This window comes from Jaculus jaculus, chromosome 16 (genome assembly GCF_020740685.1).
Source record: "Jaculus jaculus isolate mJacJac1 chromosome 16, mJacJac1.mat.Y.cur, whole genome shotgun sequence".
NCBI classification, from domain to species: Eukaryota; Metazoa; Chordata; class Mammalia; order Rodentia; family Dipodidae; genus Jaculus; species Jaculus jaculus.
The window spans coordinates 60,490,954-60,514,904 of record NC_059117.1 but is presented as its reverse complement, the minus strand read 5'-3'; the positions used below and the strand labels follow the sequence as shown (position 1 = coordinate 60,514,904).

The 23,951-nt window shown below is 40.3% G+C and overlaps 1 protein-coding gene across 1 annotated transcript in view; it reads right to left on the bottom strand.

Moving 5' to 3' along the window:
- Positions 1 to 1,414: 1,414 nt before the first annotated feature.
- The window catches only part of LOC101617816 (zinc finger protein OZF-like), a 37,147-nt gene continuing 14,610 nt past the window's right edge, over positions 1,415 to 23,951 (bottom strand). Inside the window, exons 4-6 of the mRNA XM_045135698.1 lie at positions 9,843 to 9,969; positions 6,911 to 7,003; positions 1,415 to 3,991 (exon numbers count right to left, since the gene is read on the bottom strand). Coding sequence (XP_044991633.1) covers positions 2,787 to 3,991; positions 6,911 to 7,003; positions 9,843 to 9,969 — 1,425 coding nt within the window. The 3' untranslated portion in view covers positions 1,415 to 2,786. The remainder of the gene's footprint in view (positions 3,992 to 6,910; positions 7,004 to 9,842; positions 9,970 to 23,951) is intronic.

The window sequence follows — 23,951 nt, the reverse complement described above, 5'->3', positions numbered from 1 at the left end:
AAAGAACTAAAATCAATTGTATGGAGATAAGAGTAAACATGACACATAGTCAAAAAAAAAAACTTATTCTTTTTCGTTGTTCTTAAGTACTGAGGTATATGCGTAGTTATATATTTACATATATATTATTATATAACATATAATATATATAATTAATATAATATTATATATGTATATATAATTATATATATACACACATATATGTACATATATATGTACATATATGTACATATATGTGTGTGTATATATATATACATATATAATCTGCACATAGAAAAACTGATCATTTAAAACTGAATTTGAATTTAATAAGTTGATTAAACATTATTGTATATGTCTTTTTTGTTTGTTTGTTTTTCAAGGTCTCACTCTGGTCCAGGCTGACCTGGAATTAACTATGTAGTCTTAGGGTGGCCTCAAACTCTCGGCGATCCTCCCACCTCTGCCTCCCCAGTGCTGGGATTAAAGGCGTGAGCCACCACGCCCAGCAATGTATATGTCTTTATAGACAACCTTACTCAGGTCCTTGACAATTATTCTAACATTCCTTCATTGGGTTTGCTTAGGACATTTTTATGCACACGTTATTGTTATTGATATCTTTCCCAGTGTCCCTCCTCTCCTTTTGCTACCACTTCTCCCCCTAGTAACCACCACTGTTTTCTTATCATATGTAATTTATAACCTTTCAAAAATTTTCTGTTTTCTTATTTACATTTTTGACACTGTAAGGTATTCTAGGAATATCCTATAATTACTAGATCATAATTCATAATTTTTCCATGAAATTATAATTTCTTCAACTTAATATAAAGGAATCTCTCTTCTTGGAGCCATGCATTAAACATAAGGATAAGCTGAAGACTTCAACAATATCCTGACATTCAAAAATTCATCTATACACTGTCAATTTGTCATAATCTTTTCAACTATAGTTGGTGACTATAATTACCTCCAGAGATTTTACAAAATTAAGAGTTCTTCTGGAATTACTACCCATAAATTTGTGAGATTACCAATTTAAGTACAGTATGTATATGATTAAGAGTTTCCCAACATAGTCATTTTGTGTAATGTATTTGCCTCAGTTGTCATTCTCTGGAATCCAAAGCAATTCTCTGAACATCCTTGAGTTTTGTAAAAAATTAAATAGGATATACAGTAATTTCCATCAGTTTTACAGTTTTGTCATGTGCCCACCTGCAGATTTCCACACAGTCCACTACTTTTCACATGGTCTCCCTGTATAAATGTGATATGTATTAATTGTTATTAAGTTGTATAATTTTGATTATTTTTTGGTGTGCTATAAATCACAAGATAAAGAGCATCAGATTTTTCCATTTTTTGGCACCTATGAAGAGAACAGCTATAAATTTTTACCACTGTACTTAAGCATGTTTTATTTACTTTAATATATATAAAAATACTGCTGTCTAGATCATGTAAATGTATCTTTACAAGGAATTGCTAATCAGATTTTACAATGTGTGACAGTGTATGATCACAATTAACTCTATATAACAAATTATTTATTTATGTCTCTAGTATTCACTACACAATAATAGGACTGTCCAATTGAAATCTTCAGTTCAGATGGGAACAAACATGAGACCTTACATCTGCAATGTCTTCCAATTTTTACTTCAGAGCAAATCAGTTAAAAATGTAATCTTGGGCTTCTTTAGTTTCTAAATGTGGTAAACTTGTACTCAGAAACCTTTCCAATTCATTCTATCTTTTGTCCCTCAAGTGAAAAATTCTGCAACATTCGAAATCCTATGACAGATATTATGTAGAGCAAAGCATATTGTTATGAAGTTAAAATTGAGTATAGGACATATGGTAAATGTGTATGGTAGGGAGAAACAGGTGAAGTTTATTATATTCTGTGACTGATATATTTATGTTCAAATACATATTACAGATACATTTACTATAGAGTTAAGTGTATCCACACTCATGAATTCTGGCTTAGATGGTTCATGAGATAGCTCATAAAATAACAGCAATTATTAAAAATGCCTTTTGGCCCAAGTTTCAATTATGCAGACACCACATAAAGCTGGATGAGCACTCATTTACAACTTCAAGAGACCATGGACCATACATACACACACTTTCTGATGTAAAGATAGGACTACACTGATTATAGGCTTTGGTGAATTTACTGACTAAATATAAAGTAACTTATAAGTTACAGGGGACAAACAGAGTTTTTATTTGGTAAGAACTCTCACTTTAAGGAATTCTTATACGGAGTGACTTATGATTTTGAATGACTTTGTGTGAAAAACTTCCTTGTATTCTAAACACATAGGACTGTTAAATTCTTTGAGTTTTCTAATGTTAGGTAAGGTGTGGCATTTGGTAGCCATCACATGTTCACAGGGCTTCTCACCTGTATGATTTCTCTGATAAATACTGAGATATGAATTAGGGAAGTTTTGCCACATTCACTACATACCTATGAATTCTATCCTGTATGAGTTTCGTGACAAATGGAGAGGTATGTCATCTTTCACAGATGCACTACATTGCTACGAATGCTAACTTATGAACTCTCTGATATATGGTCAGATATGACTTCTGGCAGGAAGCTTTCTCACATACAACACATTCATATGGCTTCTCACCTGCATGAGTTCGTAATGTATACTGAACTGTGATTTTTGGTACAAATCATTCTCACATTCATTACATTCATATGGCTTCTCACCTCAAAGAGTTCTCTCATTCATAGTGTGTCTGACTTGAAGATCAAAGCTTTTCCACATTCATTACAATCATAGATATTCACCTGTATGAATTCTTTGATGTTTATTAAGATTTGACTTGGAAAGGAACGCTTTCCCACATTCATTACATTCATATGGCTTCTCACCTGAATGAGTTCTGTGGTGTATAGTGAGATTTGACTTGAAGATGAAAGCTTTCCCACATTCATTACATTCGTATGGCTTCTCACCCGTATGTGTTCTCTGATGCATAGAAAGTTGTGCCTTCTGGAAGAAAGCTTTTCCACATTCAGCACATTCATGTGGTTTCTCACCTGTATGAGTCCTTTGGTGCATAGTGAGACTTGAATTGGAGATGAAGGCTTTTCCACATTCAGCACATTCATACGGTTTCTCCCCTGTATGTGTTCTCTGATGTATAGAAAGATGTGCCTTCTGGAAGAAAGCTTTTCCACATTCAATACATTCATATGGCTTCTCCCCTGTATGTTTTCTCTGATGCATAGAAAGATGTGATTTCTGGAAGAAAGCTTTTCCACACTCATTACATTCATATGGTTTCTCACCTGTATGGGTCCTCTGGTGTATAGTGAGTTTTGAATTGAAGATGAAGGCCTTCCCACATTCATTACATTCATATGGTTTCTTGCCTGTATGAGTTCTATGGTGCATAGTGAGCTGTGACTTGAAGATGAAAGCTTTCCCACATTTATTACATTTGTACGGCTTCTCACCTGTATGGATTCTCTGATGTTTATTAAGATTTGACTTGGAAAGGAAAGCTTTCCCACATTCATTACATTCATAGGGCTTCTCACCTGTATGGGTTCTCTGGTGTGTAGCGAGCTGTGACTTGAAGATGAAAGCTTTCCCACATTCATTACATTCATAAGGCCTTTCACCTGTATGAGTTCTCTGGTGTGTAGTGAGCTGTGACTTGTAGATAAAAGCTTTATAACATTCATTACATTTATGTGGCTTCTCATCTGAATGGGTTCTCTGTCTATTAAGATGTGACTTGGCAACAAAAGATTTCCCACATTCATTAGGTTTCTCATTGGTATGAGTTCTCTGATGCATAGTGAGTTTTGACTTTTGGTAGGAAGCATTTTCACATGCATTACGTTCATATGATATCTCACCTGTGTGAGTACCTGGTTGAGGAGTGAGGTGAAATTTTTGATAGTTAGCATTCTGGCATTGTTTAAATTCATAAAGCTTTCTCCAGAAGATTTTCTGTTGACTTTCTAGTTCTGTTGTGAAACAAACAAAAAATCTTATTACATTCCTCATGTTAAAGAAGGACTTGCCACAATAGCTTCCTCACATTTGAGCATATATTGTATTTTAAGAAGATACCCCAAAATAACTGCATTAATAATATTTTCTCTCATAACTACCTTTTTATTAATGAATTTAGTCTTATTAGAGATCAATATCCCATACAGATTACATACAGTGGTGTGTATCTTGACATGAGCTTTGTCTTACAGATTTAAGTGAAAACTAAGCAAATCTTTTCTATATTCACTAAGCTAATTTGATGTAACTTGAATATGAAATGTCTCCATGTGAGACTAATATTGACACAGGCTAGGGTTGTTTTGTTATATCATCAATATTAACATTTGTCTAAATTTTCTTAAGAATGTCATTCTAAGTGGGATGAGGATAATTCTAACCATAAATTTATTTTCAGTGTAATAATCTAGGGTGTATGAGAAAAAAGTTATCCCTTTTTGCCATTTTCATTTTTTTTAGCTAAATGATTACATGTCCATTTTCCACATAATAATTGGCTATTTTATTCTACTGTTGTTTGGTTTGTCAAAATTAAAGCAATATCTACTACAATGACATAGGACATAGTTTGATACTTTTTTGTTTTTGTTTTTTGTTTTCTGGAGAGGTTGCTCATTGGTTAAAGGTGTTTGTGTACAAAGCTTGATGGCCTAGATTCAATTACCAGACCACAAAGTGCCCAATATGTCCGGAGATCACTTGTAGTCAGGAGGCCCTGGTGTGCTCATTCTCTCTCACTCCCTCCCTTTCTGCTTACAAATAAAGATACAAAAGAATAAAATTCAAACATGAAATATATCCTCATATGAAATAAAAGTAAAAACAAAAATAACAACATAGGAAAAATGGTTGAAACATGATGAATTAAAAAAATAAATTGGAGAAACCATTATAATCCCTTAGGGGTGGCAGAAATAATGGTGTTTTAGCTAAAGACTAATATAGCTAATCTATTCTCACTGTTACAGTTGGTGGTAAAAGCTATCTGATGGATGGGCATGTAAACAATGTCAATGGCAGGGTTCATTCAAATAAAAAAATTGTTTGCATAGATAAGGCCACTGGTGATTTCAATGACCTTTCAAGTTTATATACATATGAAGCCATAAAAACCAAAAGAAAAAAACAAAAAACACATTAGCTGGGCATGGTGGAGAACATCTTTAATCCCAGAACTCTAGGAGGCAGTAGTAGGAAGATCGCTGAGTTTAAGGCCGGCCTAGGACTATGAATGTGCTCCATGCCAGCCTGGGCTAGAGTGAGACTCTACCTCAAAAAAAAAAAAAAAATAGTGTCACATTTGTTGCACATACAGGCAAAAGCCAGACCATGGAAAATCAGAAGAAACCATGACTATCTTCTCTTAATTTATGGCATTAAGTGCTCAATCAGGAATCCACCACATGTGCTAAGGGGAATGACCCACATATATTATTGTCCTAGACTCATAATCTTCACATCCACATTATACCTGAACATGTGAAACTGTAATGAATGTATAGAGGCCAAGCAATCTGACCAATACAGGCTTAATATTCCCTTTCTCTGTGACTATTAACAAGCAATGTGATTGATTCTATACCATGAAGTGTGAGACGATGAAATTCTCCACACCTTGGCTTACCTAAAGGTAACTTGCTCATTAATTCTAAATTTAACCTTCTCAGATTTCCAAACAGAAATATTGAGTAGGCTAACAACATCCCTGGACTGTGGCTGTTCCTTGTTTTGGATGTTCAAGGGTAGATGGTGCATCTAGCACATCAAGATATTTTGATAAATGAAATAAACTTTCTAATATAAGACTATTAGAGATTGAGTCACAGTCACACAGAACCAATTCTCTGGACTTCAAATTTACTACAGACACAGCTTTCTACTAATACCACAGACACTAGTATTTTGGCACAAGAACTCTTTGTACTGTCTGGTGTTACCTTGTACTTGTGGCTGCTTTCCATTGTATTTTCATCTAAAAGATGAAAATAGAACATGTTCTACTTGGTTTGGTTTTTTTGTTGTTGTTGTTGTTGGTTTTGTTGTTGTTTTGAGATAGGGTCTCACTCTAGCCCAGGCTGACCTGGAATTCACTATGTAGTCTCAGGGTGGCCTCGAACTCATAGCAATCCTCCTACCACTGCCTCCCAAGTGCTGGGATTACAGGCATGTGCCACCATGCCTGGCTACTACTTTTCAACATGCTGTGATTCAGATTTTCTTCTCTTCAGATATCCCCAAACCTCTTTTTCAATCTCTGCAGAATTCTTCTTTTTCACATATTTAATATCTTTTGTCACCCAGATTATTTGCATGGACAGTATAGAAAAATAACTAATCTCTTATCTGCCATGGAATCTCTGATGCTCTCTTTTCTCATTTTCTTATGAATTCTACTGGTGACTACAGCTATAACTATGTAAAATACTCTCTTCGGGTACTGATTTCCCACTTTGAATTACCATTGTAAGCACAACCACCATTACAGAATTTTATACATAAATAAAGACTTACTTCCTTTAAAGTGTTTTTTGTTAGGATTTTATCACAGCCATATGAAAGAAGCTAATCACTTTAAAAAATATAGAATATTAACAAGTGAGACTTTAGGTAAAATACCCAACGCTTAATATTTTATAAGACAACCTATACAGAGAATTAAATTCTGAATGTTTAAGAAAATATTCTTCAGTGTCAGAGTTAGGGTCATTGCTTGACATGGAGAAAGCTTTTTAGAAGTGTATAAAACAGATTATTGATTCACAGTAATAGAAGGCTTTAAAATCAAGTAACAATTGATGAATACCACTTAACACGACTGTTCCCAAAAAGTTCTTATCTCACAGACCTTTCCCCAGTATGCATTCACTTGCCTGGAAGTTTCTGAATTGATTTTTCTGCTCCAGTCCACGGTGCAAATCCATGCTCCAACTTGAAGATCAACTCTGGCTTGATCCTACAGTTCCCTGTAAATGTGAAATAATGGACAAATTGTGCCAATATATTAAAAAAGGTGGACTCATGAAAAATAATGCCTTCATTTCAGGAACTGCCCTCTACCAGGTGAGCTGCAAAGTTTCCTTAGTGGGCGTATACTTCTGGTGTTCACTACCTGAATATTACCCTCAAATGACGTTAAGTACCATGATATATAAAATAATCACTTTTTTTTTGAGACAGGGTCTCACTCTACCTCAAGATAACCTGGAATTGATCCTGTAATTCCAGGCTTTCCTCAAACTCATGGTAGTACTTCTACCTCTACCTTTTGAGTTCTGGGATTAATAGTATGTGTCACAAACCACAGCTTGAAACAATGATTAAAAGTAAAACATTAGCCGGGTGTGGTGGCACATGCCTTTAGTACCAGCACTCGGGAGGCAGAGGTAGGAGGATTACCATGAATTCAAGGCCACCCTGCGACTATATAGTGAAATCCAGGTCAGCCTGAGCTAGAATGAGACCTTACCTCAACCCACCCCAAAAAGTAAAACATTAAATGAGCAGAAGATAATAAGAAGGAAATCTATTAAAATAAGAAAGACAGTAAATGACATTTACATGTGGAACAAAAATAGAGTGGTCATAAGAAAGATTGTTGGGAAAGTACTCTACTGAAGAAACGAATTGATGAATTAAAAAAATAAGACAGACGCCAGGCGTGGTGGTGCATGCCTTTAATCCCAGCACTCGGGAGGTAGAGATAAGAGGATCACCATGAGCTCAAGGCCACCCTGAGACTACCCAGTGAAATCCAGGTCAGCCTGAGCTAGAGTGAGACCTTAACTCAAAAAATAAAAATAAAAATAAAAATAAAAAATAAAACAGCAAAAAGGCTTTACAGCTAAATGGATAAGAAAGAGAAAAAAATTGCATGACTATTATAAAACAAAGAAAATTCTAATGATTTCACAAGGGAAGTCCAAATCCAGTTATAAATGAACATCCATTATAGGAACCAGAAAATTTTCAGCTATAAACTCATATGTCAGCACTGCACTGATTTGGAAACTACACAGGCACAGCCCCCAAGCTATAGACCTGGTAGCTACAATGAAAATAGTTGCAAAACTTCTGAATGAAACAAAAAATAAAGAGGAACAGCATATAAAAATTTTACAAAATACGGCTAGCAGATGGCTCAGGAGGTAAGGTAAGTGTGGTTCCTTTGTAGCATGAGGCCCTTGAGCGAACCTAAGATTGTTTCAGTTCAGATCTCCAGATCCCATGTGAAGCAGCTATGCAAGACTATGCAGGCCTGTTACCACAGAAGAGCAGGGGAGCTGAAAACCAAGAATCTTTGGAGTTCTGCAGTCTCTAAAGAACACAGTCAGGTAAAGAACAATGGAGCAGGGCACATGATGCTCCATTCTGGCCATGACAGGAGAGGGACCATCAGCATAAGGGATTGCACAGGGCTTAGTAAGAGCATATACACAAGCAGTCTCCACATCACAACCACACACACACACACACACACACACACACAGGTGAACACCCAAGCAAAAATAAAAATGAATAGTACAGTACAGACTATGTGTCACACAGGGATGTAGTAGTCACCATGTGATAATTCTCATGTGTCAGTGAATCTATATGATACACAATAAAAAATCTATATGAATACTCCAATAAAGGCATAAAAGTCACTTTAGAAAATTCATTCTCATCTTTAGCAAAATCCTCAGCAAATGGCTCAGCAGTTGAAACTTCTTGCTTGCAAAGCCTACCGACCCAATTTAAAGCTTCCCCAACAACCATGTAAAGATGGACCAAACGTCACATACATGCTTGATCTTCGCTGACTTATTCTAATGTAAGGTGAAACGAAGATAGCCTGAAGAGCTACCTAACCTGGAACATGCGTGCCTTTGCGTGCATGTATGTGTGTGTGTGCATGCATTTATCAATGTGTGTGCAGGCACACATGCACACACACACACACACACACACATTGACAAATTCAAATAACTTCCTGTATAAATTGGCACAGAACTATGACATAAATAATGTTACATATAACAGAGAGCTTCAGATCAGTGAGTGGGAAATACTGAAATTCTTTCCTCTAACGTCTGAAATAGAACAAGCATGTGCTCTTCCACCATTCTTCTACAATACACTATTGAATTCTTAGGAATGAAAAGTACCTCAATGGTCTAACACTTTTCCATTATGCATGACACTCTAGGCTCAATTCAAAAAAGTGAAGAAATGGGCTGGAGAGATGGCTTAGTGGTTAAGCACTTGCCTGTGAAACCTAAGGATCTCAGTTCAAGGCTCGATTCCTCAGGACCCACATTAGCCAGATACACAAGGGGGCGCACACATCTGGAGTTTGTATGCAGTGGCTGGAGGTCCTGGCGCGCCCATTCTCTCACGCTCTCTCTCTCTGCCTCTTTCTCTGTCTGTCACTTTCAAATAAATAAATAAACAAAAACAAAAAATTTAAAAAATAAAAGGAAAGCAGATAGACAGAACTAACTGAGTATATTTGGAAAAAAAATAACTTCTTATATTCTATAGTGTAGTAGTAAGTATGCATGTGTTAACAGTAAATTTGTATTTTAAAACAGCTATAAGAATTTTTACATGGTCCTCCTACAGGTAATATCAGAGCTGATAGACTCTGATTATTATATGTACATATGCTTCAAATCCACACTTCTATACAATGTGCCCCATTACAATGCCTCAATTTAAAAGTACAATATGAAAATAATATTAAGCATTACTAATGATAATAATGCTTATCAGCAGAAAAGAAAATAATTGCTACCCAGAGTTTCAGGGGAGTTTACTCACCCAAGAACACCAGGCTGTGGTAGTTCTCCAGCATCACATCCTTGTAGAGGTTTCGCTGAACAACACCCAGGTGCTGCCACTCTTGCCTGTTGAAGTCCACAGCTACGTCTTCAAATGATACCAACTCCTGTAATGAGATACTTCTCTTCAGCCCAGGACTACAAAGACTAATACCAAGTACTGACTGTATACCGTATCATGGGAGAAAATATTTAAAGACAAATATCTTACTTGTATCTTACTGTAGCACCTCAAGAAATTATGATTAGAAACTTTTTATGTAATTTTCTGTGTTTAATTCCCAATATTGATAGTAAAACATTAATAAATTGTGGATAACTCCATATGGACTCTGATAATCAATGTAGGGGCCATAAGAAATGTGGCAAAACTAAAAGGATTCTAAACACACAATGAACAAATATTAACTCAGAATCAAATACCTAATAATGAATCCAAGGAGTTTTTGACACCACTCTCCCTTGCTGTATCAGACAACTTCACTGAAGCCTAATTCAAAATCCACATGGGCACATTACACTGTGCATGCTATCATGTCATGCAACTTTATTCCAATGAACACTTTAACCTGAAATATATTGGCTCAGTATAGGTTACAAAGGTCAGTAGTTATAGAGTAGAATTTTTTCTGTTCTCATATCACCATATTGGTTTACTAACAGGTAATGAGTTTTAAAACCTACTTCTTTGCTAGCTAATAATATATATATTAAAATAGAGATTTTGAGCAGAAGTATCTTATGCACATGGATAATGTTGTACCCAGAAGCAATACATTGTTACCAGAAAGTTTTCAAGTGCCTGAGTAGGGTACTTTCCACTAAGTGTTGGTGAGGGAGGACCCAGGAATATTACAGGATATTGTCAACGCTCTTGGATGTCCATCAGAACTAGATGGTAAGATCCTATTGCTGGAGACCACATGCTGGGTCTACAAAACACTAAGAAACCAAGCTGGACACAAGCTGGAGGCTTCGTCGCTAGAGACTATTAAGATGCTGGATAGACCTATGCCACCTGTTGGGAAAGAAAAGTCATCAATGTTGTTTACCAGTAGTGAACCATGCAAGCTCTATGGCTGGCCAACCAGGACAAATGTATCTCCTGGTACAATAGTGCTATATCTGTTATGGGGCAAACCAACTACTCTCTGCTTGGACTTGAAGCCTGCTGTGTAAAGGGGGATTTCTACCTGAAATTGCAAGCATAATCAAAAGCCGATGGGAGCTCATAAGTCCTAAAGGACTACTTCTCTTGTCTTGCTAAATTGATCTATTATGCCCACCAAACTGTTCTCTAAATACTTATGTTCATGCCCCTATATTGCTGGTAGCCTCACTTTTGTTTAGAGAAGCTTCTTTCTTCAGATGTCAATCACCACTGGTGTGATTCAAAACTCACAAAAGAGAGTTACTGAGAAGTAACAGTGGACTATTTAGTACTAGATAATACATCTCTGTAGTACACCCCAAAGCTGAACAGAGGTAAAGGAAGGGGGAGCAAATAATACTATCTTCCAGACACAAACTACCCTTGACATTCATGAACTCATAGTGGTTGAAGCTAAATACAGAAGTCCTGCAAAATAAAAGAGAAATTAATGATCACATCAAAATAGGAGAGAGACTACTTGAAAGGAAGTAGGTACTCAGGGTGGATTTGTGAGGTAGAAAATGGATGGTGGTGGGACAGGATTATGATTACAGTATATTGCTTATGTTTATGAATATTGTCAATAAAAAGTTTTTAAAAACAGTATTTTCCTACAAGGTTTTTTTCTCAACATTTAAATATCAAATTGATATACAGTTAAATAGTGTCAGACAACCAAATTCATCTAGTAGTGTTCTTTAAAAAATGGGAATTCAGATAGCTCCAAGTCATACACAGTAGGCCATCTTTTGATTAATACTTCAGCCACTCATTACAATAAGCTTTTTCTTTTTCTTTTTCTTTTTATTTTCTTTTTTTTTTTTTTTTTTTTTTTTTGAGGTAAGGTTTCACTCTAGCTCAGGCTGACCTATAATTCACTATATAGTCTCAGGGTGGCCTTGAATTCATGGCAATCCTCCTGCCTCTGTCTTCCGAATGCTGGAGTAAAAGTGTGCATCACACCTGGGCCAATAAATTTTTGACAACTATTTTAACTGGGTAAATAATATTATAAACCTGGAATCTCTGAACAAACAACCATTACTGATAAACACAGACAGATCTACTTATGATGTCCCTTCCACCATCATTCATACCCTAAAAATACACTCCAACTCACATAGCACATATTTCTGTTTAATGAGTTACAAAATTCATAACATTCTTTAGGGGAGTGTACCATACATCCTTATGGGTCACATTTAATATCTAACCCTTTGGCCTGCTTACTCTTGAATCTCATTATAGATACAGAGGCAAAGTTCTTAGTACTGGGTATTTAAGAGCATCAATACGATGCTGCTTAGCATCTCCTTCAGTGAAGGTCATTTCCAGTTCCACAGATAATGCATAATTAATTCTTCCAGGCAAAGCCAGAGAAAGAAATACTTTCGGGTTTGGGTATGGAAATATATCTGCTCCCATGGGTGAGGATGCTACTACATGTGCAGGTAAAATAAATCCATCAGACTATTACAATTCAATGTCTCAGTATTACCTGGGTGTTCCCATATACTTCCATCCCAAGTTACAGGATCACACTCTTTTCCAATCAGTGCTCTTACTTTAACAGTTGAGATCACATCAAGCTGAGACTTGTATTTGCATAGTAAATTAGCCATTGTATGATGAAGGCTTTGGTTTTGTTCTCGGAAACCTGAGCCCTATAGCTCCTGGAGAGAAGACTTTCTTCCAAGATACCCTTAGAAATCTCTACATCTTTTATACATGTTTACAAACATAGAGCTTGGAAATTTCATCCATGAGCACGTGCTTTTCCCCTATGTGCTTTATGCAGAGATGTTAGGAGCAACCTGCCATGATCATTATGCTGCTCACTTTCCCACAAATACTTAAACATCTTAAATACAGAGTAACTAAATTACTTGTTACACAGGTAAACAGGATCATCAAATACATAGTTTTTTAAAAACTTCACACCAGGGCTGGAGAAATGGCTTAGCGGTTAAGCGCTTGCCTGTGAAGCCGAAGGACCCCGGTTTGATGCTCGATTCCCCAGGACCCACGTTAGCCAGATGCACAAGGGGTCACATGTGTCTGGAGTTCGTTTGCAGTGGCTGGAGGCCCTGGCGTGCCCATTCTCTTTCTCTGTATCTGCCTCTTTCTCTCTCTGTTGCTCTCAAATAAATAAATAAAAATGAACACCAACCAAAAAAAAAAAAAACAAAAAAAAAAACCTTCACACCATGGATTATCAGTTCTCTTCATATTACCAGAGAGTTCTTTAGTTGTATTGGAATTGGATAGCAGTTATAGTAAACACTGAGCCCAGTAGGGAAATTCATGTTTACAACTGTGTATCTCTAGAACAACTCCTGGTACTACAATCAATATAGTCAGTCATCTGCAGTGGGACAGAATCAATAGGATGAACATATATAAGGGGAATTTATTAGCTTGGCTAACAGGCTATAAACTGGGCAGTACAAAAATGACTTTCTGCAGACTGAAAATCTGAGCACTCTGTGGCTGCATGGACTATGAGGCTGACTGCCTCAGCAGTCCTGGTTGGGCACTGAAGGTCTAAAGGGTTCCTGGAGATGTGTTGATCTTCCATCCCTGTTGGGATGCTGATGAAACTGGGTTTGGACTGGAACAGGGTAGATGCATGCTCCAGTGAACTACTTCCCTGGAGGATTACCATTGTTGAGCTATTTACAAGTGTCATCTAAAACTATATGCAAAAATTTGGCTTAAGTCTTGTGGGCTGATGTGATCTCAACTGTTAAAGTAAGAGCACTGATTGGAAAAGAGTGTGATCCTGTAACTTGGGATGGAAGTATATGGGAACACCCAGGTAATACTGAGACATTGAATTGTATTAGTCTGATGGATTTATTTTTACCTGTGCATGTAGTAGCATCCTCACACCACACATGGGAGATATATTTCCATACCCAAACCCGAAAGTATTTCTTCCTCTGGCTTTGCCTGGAAGAATTAATTATGCATTATCTGTGTCACCTAAAACTATATGCAACAATTTGGCCTAAGCCTTGTGGGCTTTCGCCCTTACTGATGATAATTACTATCAGCTGCTCCACTCATCATCTCCTAATCATTTAATTACTGACTGAACCCAGTTCTGCAAGTGCCCTGTGATGTGCTGGGAACTGTGCAAAGTGTCCTAACCCCACTGAACATTCTTTTTGTGTAAATATATTGGAACATGGGAGAAAATTACGTAATTAAAGATATGCCATTCATCTAATTCAAGCAAAAACAGACATAGGATCATTCATGTGTTAAGACATTAATTATTAGGCTGGAGAGATGGTTTAGCAGTTAAGGCATTTGCCAACAAAGACAAAGGACCTAGGTTCAATTCCCTAGTACCCATGTAAGCCAGATAACACAAAGTGGCACATATGTCGGGAGTTCATTCGCAGTGGCTAAAGGCCTCTCTCTTTCACTCTCTCTCTCTCTCCCTCTTTCTCTCTCAAATAAAAGTAGAATATATTTTTTAATCAAAAAAATGAATAAATTCATTAATAATATGTAAAAATTTAGAATACTTTAGTTCATCATAATTTAGATTTAAGTACTTTACAGAAATAATCAGTGTCTTTTAAAAATATTTTATTTATTTGAGAGAGAAAGAGGAAGAGAGTGAATGAGTATGGCAGGGCCTCCAGCTGCTAATGAACTCCAGATGCATGTGCCACCTTGTGCATTTTTTATGGCATCTTTTTGAGACAGGGACTCACTATGCAGTATAAGTGTGGTGGTTTGATTCAGGTGTCCCCCATAAACTTAAGTAAGCTGGATGCTTGGTTCTCAGCTGATGACAATTTGGGAATTAACACCTCCTGGAGGCAGTGTATTGTTGGGGCTGGGCTTACCAGTAGTATAGCCAGTTTCCTCTTGACTGTGTCTGACACATTCTGCTGTTGCTCTTGTCCACCTTATGTTGGCCAAGGGATGATGTCCACCCTCTGCTTATGCCATCATTTCCCCCTGTCATGATGGAGCTTCCCCATGAGTCTGTGAGCCAAAATAACCCCCCCCCCAAAAAAAAGCTGCTCTTGGTCAAGTGATATGTGCCAGCAATACGAACCTGATGTCAGTACCAAGGACTGGGATTGCTGCTGACATCTGTGTGGTTTCAGCCTTTTGGAGCTGATTTTCAAGACAAATGTGGAAGGATTTGAACCCTTGGCCTAAGAGACCTGCATTGCTATAAATACAGCTTTACAGACTACTAAAAGACCTGAATGTAGAAAGAACTGTGGACTGTGAGGTTTGGCCTATGAGGATGAGAGAAAGAGCTTTGCTTAGACTGGCTAGAAGCAGTTTGTGTGAGAGGCTTGCTGTTATGCCCATGTCCTGAGAACTTGTGCAGGATCGCTTTGCATAGAAATGGACTGGTGTGAGCAGAAATGAAATCTTTGGGCCGAAACTGCTATCCATTCAGCTACAATTGACAGATTACAACCTTTGAAATTGGGCCGACCTGCACTGGGGCAATGGAAAAATATAGACTCTTTTGAAGGGGCCTGAGTGCTCAAGGAGTGACCTGTTCTTCAAAATCTGTTTCATTTACCCCTGGATTAACAAATTGGCACCCTGTCTGTTACTGTGGATTATAAAAAATTCAGGAAAGAGAGGGCATTGAGTTTGCAATGAGGTTTTGTATTTTGGAAACAGCCATGGGCAATGTGAAGCAGGTTTGCTGGATGTCGGGAGGGAGACCCGATGGAACTGTGAGGATGAACCTTGGGTTGCAGTGGAGACCCAGTGGAGATGCCAGGACCACGAGATGGCTGCCAAGGAGAGCTGCTGGATGGTGAAGGTTTCCAGGACTATGAATAGCCTAGCTGGAGGGCCCAAATTGGAACTCCAGAGACTTGTTGCTGGTTAGAATTATCAGACTTGGAAGATTTGTCACTGACTAGAGTTGTTGGGACTTGGAGCTATGGAGTTTGAAGTGTGCCCTGGTTGTTTTAAATCTTATATTGGTTAAATATTGCTTTGCTATACACAATGCCATCTTTACAGTGTGAGTGTTTATTCTGTGCCATTATGAGTTTTGGGGGGATTTTTTGGTATTATGGCTCAGTTAAAAGACCTTGGATTATGGGGATGATTGAACAACATTAGGATTGATAGAAATACAGGGACTTTTAAAGTTGGACTGAATGCATTGTATTTTATACCATGTATGGTTATAACAGTCTATGGGGGCCAGGGGCAGAATGTGGGAATTTGTTTCAGGTGTCCCCAGTAAACATAGGTAAGCTAAATACTTGGTTCTCACCTGATGGAGATTTGGGAATTAATGCCTTCTGGGGGCAGTATATTGTTGGGGGTGGGCTTATAGTATTATAGCCAGTTTCCCCTTGCCAGTGTTTGGCACACTCTCCTGTTTTTGTTGTCCACCTGATGTTGGCCAGGGGGTGATGTGCACCCTCTGCTCATGCTATTGTTCCCCCCTGCCATCATGGAGCTTCCCTTTGAGTCTGCAAGCCAAAATAACCCTTTTTCCTCCCAAATCTGCTCTTGGTCAGGTGATTGCTACCAGCAGTGTGAACCTGACTGCAACAATAAGCTTGTATGAAATGTCAACATCTTTGTCTTTCTCCCTCTCCTCAAGAACTGGGGTTACAACTGTGTGCCATAGTGTTCATTTATTTCTGCATATTTTAAACAAATGATATAATTCTGTATAGGATATGATGTTAAGTTTATCTTTTGCAATCCTCTTACACCCTCCTCCCAAGTGCTTGGACAAGAGATGTGAGCCATACATTGACTCTGATCTTTCTCTATCCCCCTCTCTCTGTCTCTCTCTTCAGCTCCTACTACTCTCTTTCCCACAGACTCACTTCCCTTCCCTGTCTTTATCCTTTTTTACTCACACTCTACCCTATTATGTCTTATAACTGGAAGAGGCTACCCATGAACTAACAACCCTTCTTCCTCAGACTTCCAAGTGCTAAAATTAAACATGTACTCCCATACTCTTTCCAGAACTTTCATGGGGCAGAGGAGGTATAAGACTGGATATTGCCATGTCAAGCTGGTCATCCGGCACTAGGATTCCTATGGTGGCTTCAAACTCATAGCAGTATCAGTGCCAGAATAAGAGGGATGGGCAACCCTCCCTTACTAAAACCTTCTTTCTTGCCCCTCCTCCCTGTACACTGGATGACTGAATGATCAGGGTCGGTGGCTTCCTCTCTTAGCCTTCCTGATGAATCCTAAAAATGGGAACTTCTATGAGAGGACACCATACTTCCCAGGCTGAAAACTGCCTGAGTCAGTCCACCTCTGGGTTCACTGTAACCAGAAATAACCAGTAGAGGTAGGGGACATTCCTTGCTCACTATTCACTCCAGAGGCATTAAGACACCAGCTGGCTGAGTGTTTCAGGAAAAAAAAAATACCAAGATCTTTGGGGGATTTCTATGCTATACCTCAGCATTCCACACTAAGGAAGAGGAGCCATCTGACCAGATAAGAAGGCAGGATAGCAATCCTAATCCCATCATCCTAAAGAGCAAGGAGCAGGCACAGTTGGTAGATGCTAAATCAGATTCGTCTCCAAGGCAACATTTTACACAGCCCTTCTTGTGGCCTTAACACTCTGGCAGGTAGAAGGTGACTTCATCATCTGCTCAGCACAAACACACACACACACTCCCTCTCCCTCTATCTCTCTCTTTCCCTCCCTCCCTCCCTCCCTCCCTCCCTCTCTCTCTCTCTCTCTCTCTCTCTCTCTCTCTAAGTGAGCCAGCTTCTTTTGCCATGATGGAGTTTCCTACAGAATCTGTAAGCCTCAGATAAGCTGCTTTTAGTTGGATGTTTTTCCCAGCAACAAGAACACAAATGTAGCATCCCAATTTCTATTCTCTTCATTTTTTCAGTTCTCCTCAAACAACTACCCATCCTGAACAGTAGCTTTTAGCCTCAGATCACCTCCAAATTACCACTTCCTTCAGAACTGTTTCCCAAACTCTTTAGCATCAGATCCTCAATGTCTCCGAAACCTCACCTGCTCACTCAAGTTTGCTAAATCATCTATTAGGCAATCACCTCTGTCAGACCCTGGTCTCTAACCCGCATTTCTTGGTCCTCCCTCCCTCTCTGCTTCCTACCTCACACAATGACTTCTTCCTTCACACGTATAAGGCCTGTCTGGCTCATACAAACCCTCCTTCCAAAGACCCCTTATAAAGTTAAAAACAGGAGAAATAGGTAAATGAAAGCAGCAAGAACTGAGGAGATAATGAACCCCTGCACATCTGCCAGGGCCCAGGCGAAACCACACAGGAACTGGTGAGATGAGCAAGAGCGCTGCTTCAGTGGCAAGCCTGTCAGCCTGTGCCAGGGTCCCAGAGACAAGACACAGAAGATACTCAAACCCACCAAAGCAGAAATCCTGAACCTATTGAGAGCTCAGCACTAAAGAAGACTTAAAATACACCCACCACAGCTCGGGGAATTTTGTGGAAGAGGGGCAGGGAGATTGTAAGAGCCACAGAGTAGAAGGAAATGTCCAAAGGCATTGCCCTCTCCTCCCCACCCCTCACAATTACTGACTGCTGCTCTCACATTTCATAACCCACATCCCTAGGGGGAATACCAGCAATCCCACCGAGAAGGGCTCCCAGCAGAAGGTTGGCAAAGAGGAGGGAAACGACGTTACTAGCATAGGATGTATCTATGGTGGCTTGATTCAGGTGTCCCCCATAAACTTACATGTTCTGAATGCTAGGTTCCCAGCTGATGAAGATTTGGGAATTAACACCTCCTAGAAGCAGTGTATTGTTGGGGGCGGGCTTATTACAGCCAGTATTACAACCAGTGTCCCTATGCCAGTGTTTGGCATACTCTCCTGTTCCTGTTGTCCACCTTATATTGGCCAGGAGGTGATGTCCACCCTCTGCTCATGCCATTGTTTTCCCTTGCCATCATGGAGGTTCCCCTTGAGTCTGTAAGCCAAAATAAACCTTTTTTTTTCCCACAAGCTGCCGTTGGTTGGATGATTTCTGCCAGCAATGCAAACCTGACGGTGACAGTAATGTTGGTACTAAGGAGTGGTGTCATTTACTGCTAGACACCTGACAGTGTGGCTTTGGCCTTTTAGAGCTGACTTTCAAGAGGAATGTGGGAGGATTTGAAACCTTGGCCTAAGAGACACTCTGTAGTGCTGTAAGAACAGCTTGATGAACTATTTTGGTCAGAGTTAAAAGACCTGACTGCATGCAGTAAGAGCTATGGACTGTGAGGTTTGGCTTGTGAGGGTAAAAAACCGCCTTGCCTGGACTGGGCTAGAAGCAGTTTGTGTGAGAGGTTTGCTGTTATGCCCATGTCCTGAGAACTTGTGCAGGGTTACATTGCATAGAAATGGACTGCTGTGTGTAGATGGATATGGTACAGAAAGAAATCTTTGGGTGAAACTGCTGCCATTCAGCTGAAATTGTATGAGAGATTACAACCATTGACTTGGGTCAGCTGACCTGCATTGGGACAATAGAAAGAATGCAGTCTTTTGAAGGGGCCTCAATACTCAAGAAGTATCCTGTTCTTCAAACTCTGCTTTATTCCCTTCTGTATTAATGAACTGGCACTCCACCTGGTATTATGGAGTATAAGAAATGCAGGAAAGAGAGGGTCATTGAATTTGAAGCATGGTATTGTGTTTTGGACATGGCCACAGGCAGTGTAAAGCAGGTTTGCTGGATGCCTGCAGGGAGACCCAATAGAATTGTGAGGATGAACCATGGGTTGGAGTGGAGACCCAGTGGAGATGCCAGGACCACAAGATGGCTGCCAAGGAGAACTTCCACCCCAGATGAAGGTTTCCAGGACTGTGAGTAGCCTAGCTGGAGGGGTGGAATTAGAACTCCAGAGACTTGTTGCTGGTTAGAATTATCTGACTTAGAGATTTGTCACTGACTAGAATTGTTGGGCTTGCAGCTACAGAGTTTGAAGTTTGCCCTGATTGTTTTAAACCTTATATTGGTTGAATATTTCTTTGCTATACCCAATGCCATCTTTACAGTGTGAATGTTTATTCTGTGCCATTGTGGGTTTTGGGGGCTTTTTTGGTATTATGGCTCAGTTAAAAGATCTCAGACTATGGGAATGTTTGAACAACATTATGATTGATAAAAAACTATGGGGATTTTTAAAGTTGGACTGAATGCTTTGTATTTTACATCATGGATGGTTATCAGTTTATGGGGGCAAGGAGCAGAACGTGGTGGTTTCATTCAGGTGTCCCCCATAAACTTAGGTGTCCTGAATGCTAGGCTCCCAGCTGATGGAGATTTGGGAATTACCGCCTCCAAGAGTCAGTGTTTTGTTGGGGGGCAGGCTTATGAGTGTTATAGCCAGTTTGCCCATGCCAGTGTTTGGCACACTCTCCTGTTGCTACTGTCCACTTTATTTCAGCCAGGGGGTGATGTCCACCCTCTACTCATGCTACCATTTCCCCTACCATCATGGAGCTTCCCCTTGAGTCTATAAGCCAAAATAAACCCTATTTTCCCACCAGCTACTCTTGGTCAGGTGTTTCCTGCCAGCAATGAGAACCTGACTGCAACAGTGTTTGTACAAATTTTCTACTTAAAAGAATTTTTTTCTAAGTTAAAAACAAACAAAAGAAACAAAAAAAAATTGATCATACATAGCCATAATAAAATGCACTATTAGAGAACAGGCAATATGGAAAATAACCAATACAAATTAATGAACTTAAAAATTCAACAGAGTCAAATCCGGAGTTCTATAGTATGATAGGGATGGGTGACATTGAGGCTTGATGGTAACTGGAAGTTTGGTTCCTTTGAGAGGAGAAAGTAGGTTCCCACTATTCCCAGCATCCTCTGGGCTGGTACTGCCAGGGCGTGGAGCCATCTCCATAACCCCCCTCCCTTTTTTTTGCAGAGGCAGCTCCTCTTCTGTCCATAGTCCTCAGAGCTACTTATTATCCCCTCATCTCTGGCTGATACCCAGGCTTCAGGTAACAAGTATAGCAAAGACAGCAGCACTAATGTGCAGGCATTCTCTCCTGACTCATTTGATAAACTAGCCCAAAGATCCACAGAACCCTAAAGCTGAAAGCAAGATTTCACAGGCTGTCCATGTGCACATTTTGCTGAGAACACATTGCTTTCTAGGAGCTCCCCAAGGTGCTAGAGGACACTGACCTCCGCTGAGCTGGCTTCCTCCCGCTTCTCTGTGCTGGGGCCTGTTCCTAGGAGAGACACTACATAGCGCGAAGGAGGGCTACAGAGATGCCCAATGGGCATCATATGCTGCACACACTGCACCTGCAGAAACCTTCGGGCTTGGGGAGGTCTCTCACTTGCTCTCAAGGACAGCTCGGGCAATCTAGGCAAACTGGTGCTACCAGGCATGTGTTCCAAACAGGAAGGGCTGATCAGATGGCAAGTTAGCACAGCTCCGGAAGGAGCCAGCTGGGGTGGGCTCGTGCAGACGCTTCTTTCAGACGAAATCATTCCTTCCTGGAGGGAATAGGTGTGCTCATCAGAATCAGGGAGGAAATGAAACAAACTAGCATCCCACAAGGAGATAGAGGGATATACACAGATAAGCTGACCCCTCCGGGCTGCAGGGCCCTTCAGAAAGGTCTGGGAGAGATAACTTGGCCTACGAGTGGACAGTGTAACATTTGAAGTGGAACTTTCACACTGACTGGGGGTGTGGTCATTGTCCTGGGCAAAGGAGAGAGGATGGAAGACTCAGGGAAGCCCTAGACATCTAGGGGTGTTAAGAACAAGGAGAGACCTTGGGATGACTCAGAAAGTATCATGGTGCTGGAAAGAAGTGACTAGAGTACTGAGTAACATCTCGATCACACCTACCAAGGCTCAGGGTCTAATGCGGAAGAGGTGGTGGAAAGAATGTAAGAACCAAAGGAAGGGTGGGACTCCTTACAACATGCTCCTCCAGACACAAATGGCCTCGATATCCATGACCTCATAGTGCCTGACACTATCTACACAAGACCATCATAAGAGGAGGGAAAGATCACGACATCAAAATAAAAGAGAGACTTATTGAGATGGGGAGGGAATATGATGGAGAATGAAATTTCAAAGGGGAAAAGGGGGATAGGGAGGGTATTACCATGGGATATTTTTTATAATCATGGAAAATGTTTTCAAAAATTGAGGAAAAATAAAATAAGATTAAAAAAAAGAACAAGGAGAGGCTCTAGGGAATGAGTCGGACATGTGGAAAATAGGCAGCAGAAGGGTATTGGACATTGGCAGGGCCCTCAGTTAAAGCAAACCTAAAATGTCTGACACAAAGGCCCCAGGCTATGGAGGGGTAGCAGCAGCCTGAACCTCGGTCATATATTGAGGACCAGACCAGCAGGGTAGCTCCTCCCCCCATCATTTGGGGTTGCAGTAAGCCGGGATCCTCCCTCCATTCTTGGGGGTCGCAGTGAGCCTGGACCCCTGGACAAAATCCTGGACCCTGAGATCCAAAGGAAGCAAGGCCACTTCCTCTCCAAGCACAGGATACCCAGACTTTCAGATAAGACTTAGGCTTTGCCCATAACTCTGTGGCCTTTGGCCAGTTGCCTAGGAAACTGCTTCTCTTCAGACTCTAGATCACCTGACCCACCATTGCCTATGTGCTGGAACAAATGTCCCCATACACTAGCAACCTTTAAATCCACCAATCACCTTAGGGTCCCTTTCCTGTCCTCAGATGCTTATAAACCCATTTCACTGACAATAAACCAAGAACTATCTCCCAGGACGTCACGTGGCACAGCCTTGTTGCTGGGTTGCCTTCTGGGAAACCGCAGTCGGCCCAAAACAAGAACCCAGGAACCCACAGATGAGGTTGAGAGGAGTGAGCAAGCCGAGGAAGAGGAGCAAGGCCACTGCTTGCTAGCTGTGGCTGTCTCAGTGGAGACCACGGTCCCCGTGTGTCTAAAGGAGCAGTACTCTGACCATGGACGTGGAATGGGAAAACATTGAGACCTGACAGTGTACTCTCTTACAGGTACCTTGCCCACTGGGCAGGATAAGAGTCCTGGGAAACAAAGCCACCCAGCCCCTTTCTTGCCCATGGGACAAGTCTTGGCTGGTTATTCTGCCTTTGGGATGTGGACATTTGAGAGGAGTGAGTGTGCTGTCCTAGGAGTATTCATTGAGTGACCAATGGGCTACAGAGTTTTAACCATCCTTGGATAAAACAGGGACCCTTGCGTGTCTCTCCTCCTTCAGGCAGTCAGTGTAGAACTTCCAGAGCGTTCCTGTAATGTGCAATAATTTATTTTGAGTCATCTGATAAATAAGAGGCATTTCCCTCCCAATGACATCTTCTGTTCTAGACCTGCTCCCTGTCTGAGTGATGATTTTGCTCCCCTTCTCAAGAAGTATTTGTTACTCATCTTGATAGTGTACACACACACACACACACACACACACACACTCCTCACAGTTGCCATTGGGCACAGCTCACACAGATATCATGCACAGCTCATGCATCCCAACCTCCGAATTCATGGTTGAACAGCTGAGAGTACATTATAATCTCAGAACTTCAAAAACCTTCCAACGGGGGCTGGAGAGATGGCTTAGCGGTTAAACGCTCGCCTGTGAAGCCTAAGAACCCCGGTTTTGAGGCTTGATTCCCCAGGACCCACATAAGCCAGATGCACAAGGGGGCGCATGCATCTGGAGTTTGTTTGCAGTGGCTGGAGGCCCTGGCGCACCCGTTCTCTCCCTCTCTCTCTCCCTCTCTCTCTCCCTCTCTCTCTCTCTCTCTCTCTCTCTCTCTCTCTCTCTCTCCCCCTCTCTGTCTGTCACTCTCAAATAAATAAAAATATTTTAAAAAAAAAAACAACTTCCAGGGGCCTGGAGAGATGGCTTAACAGATAAGGTACTTGCCTGCAAAGTCTAAGGACCCAGGTTGGATTCCCTA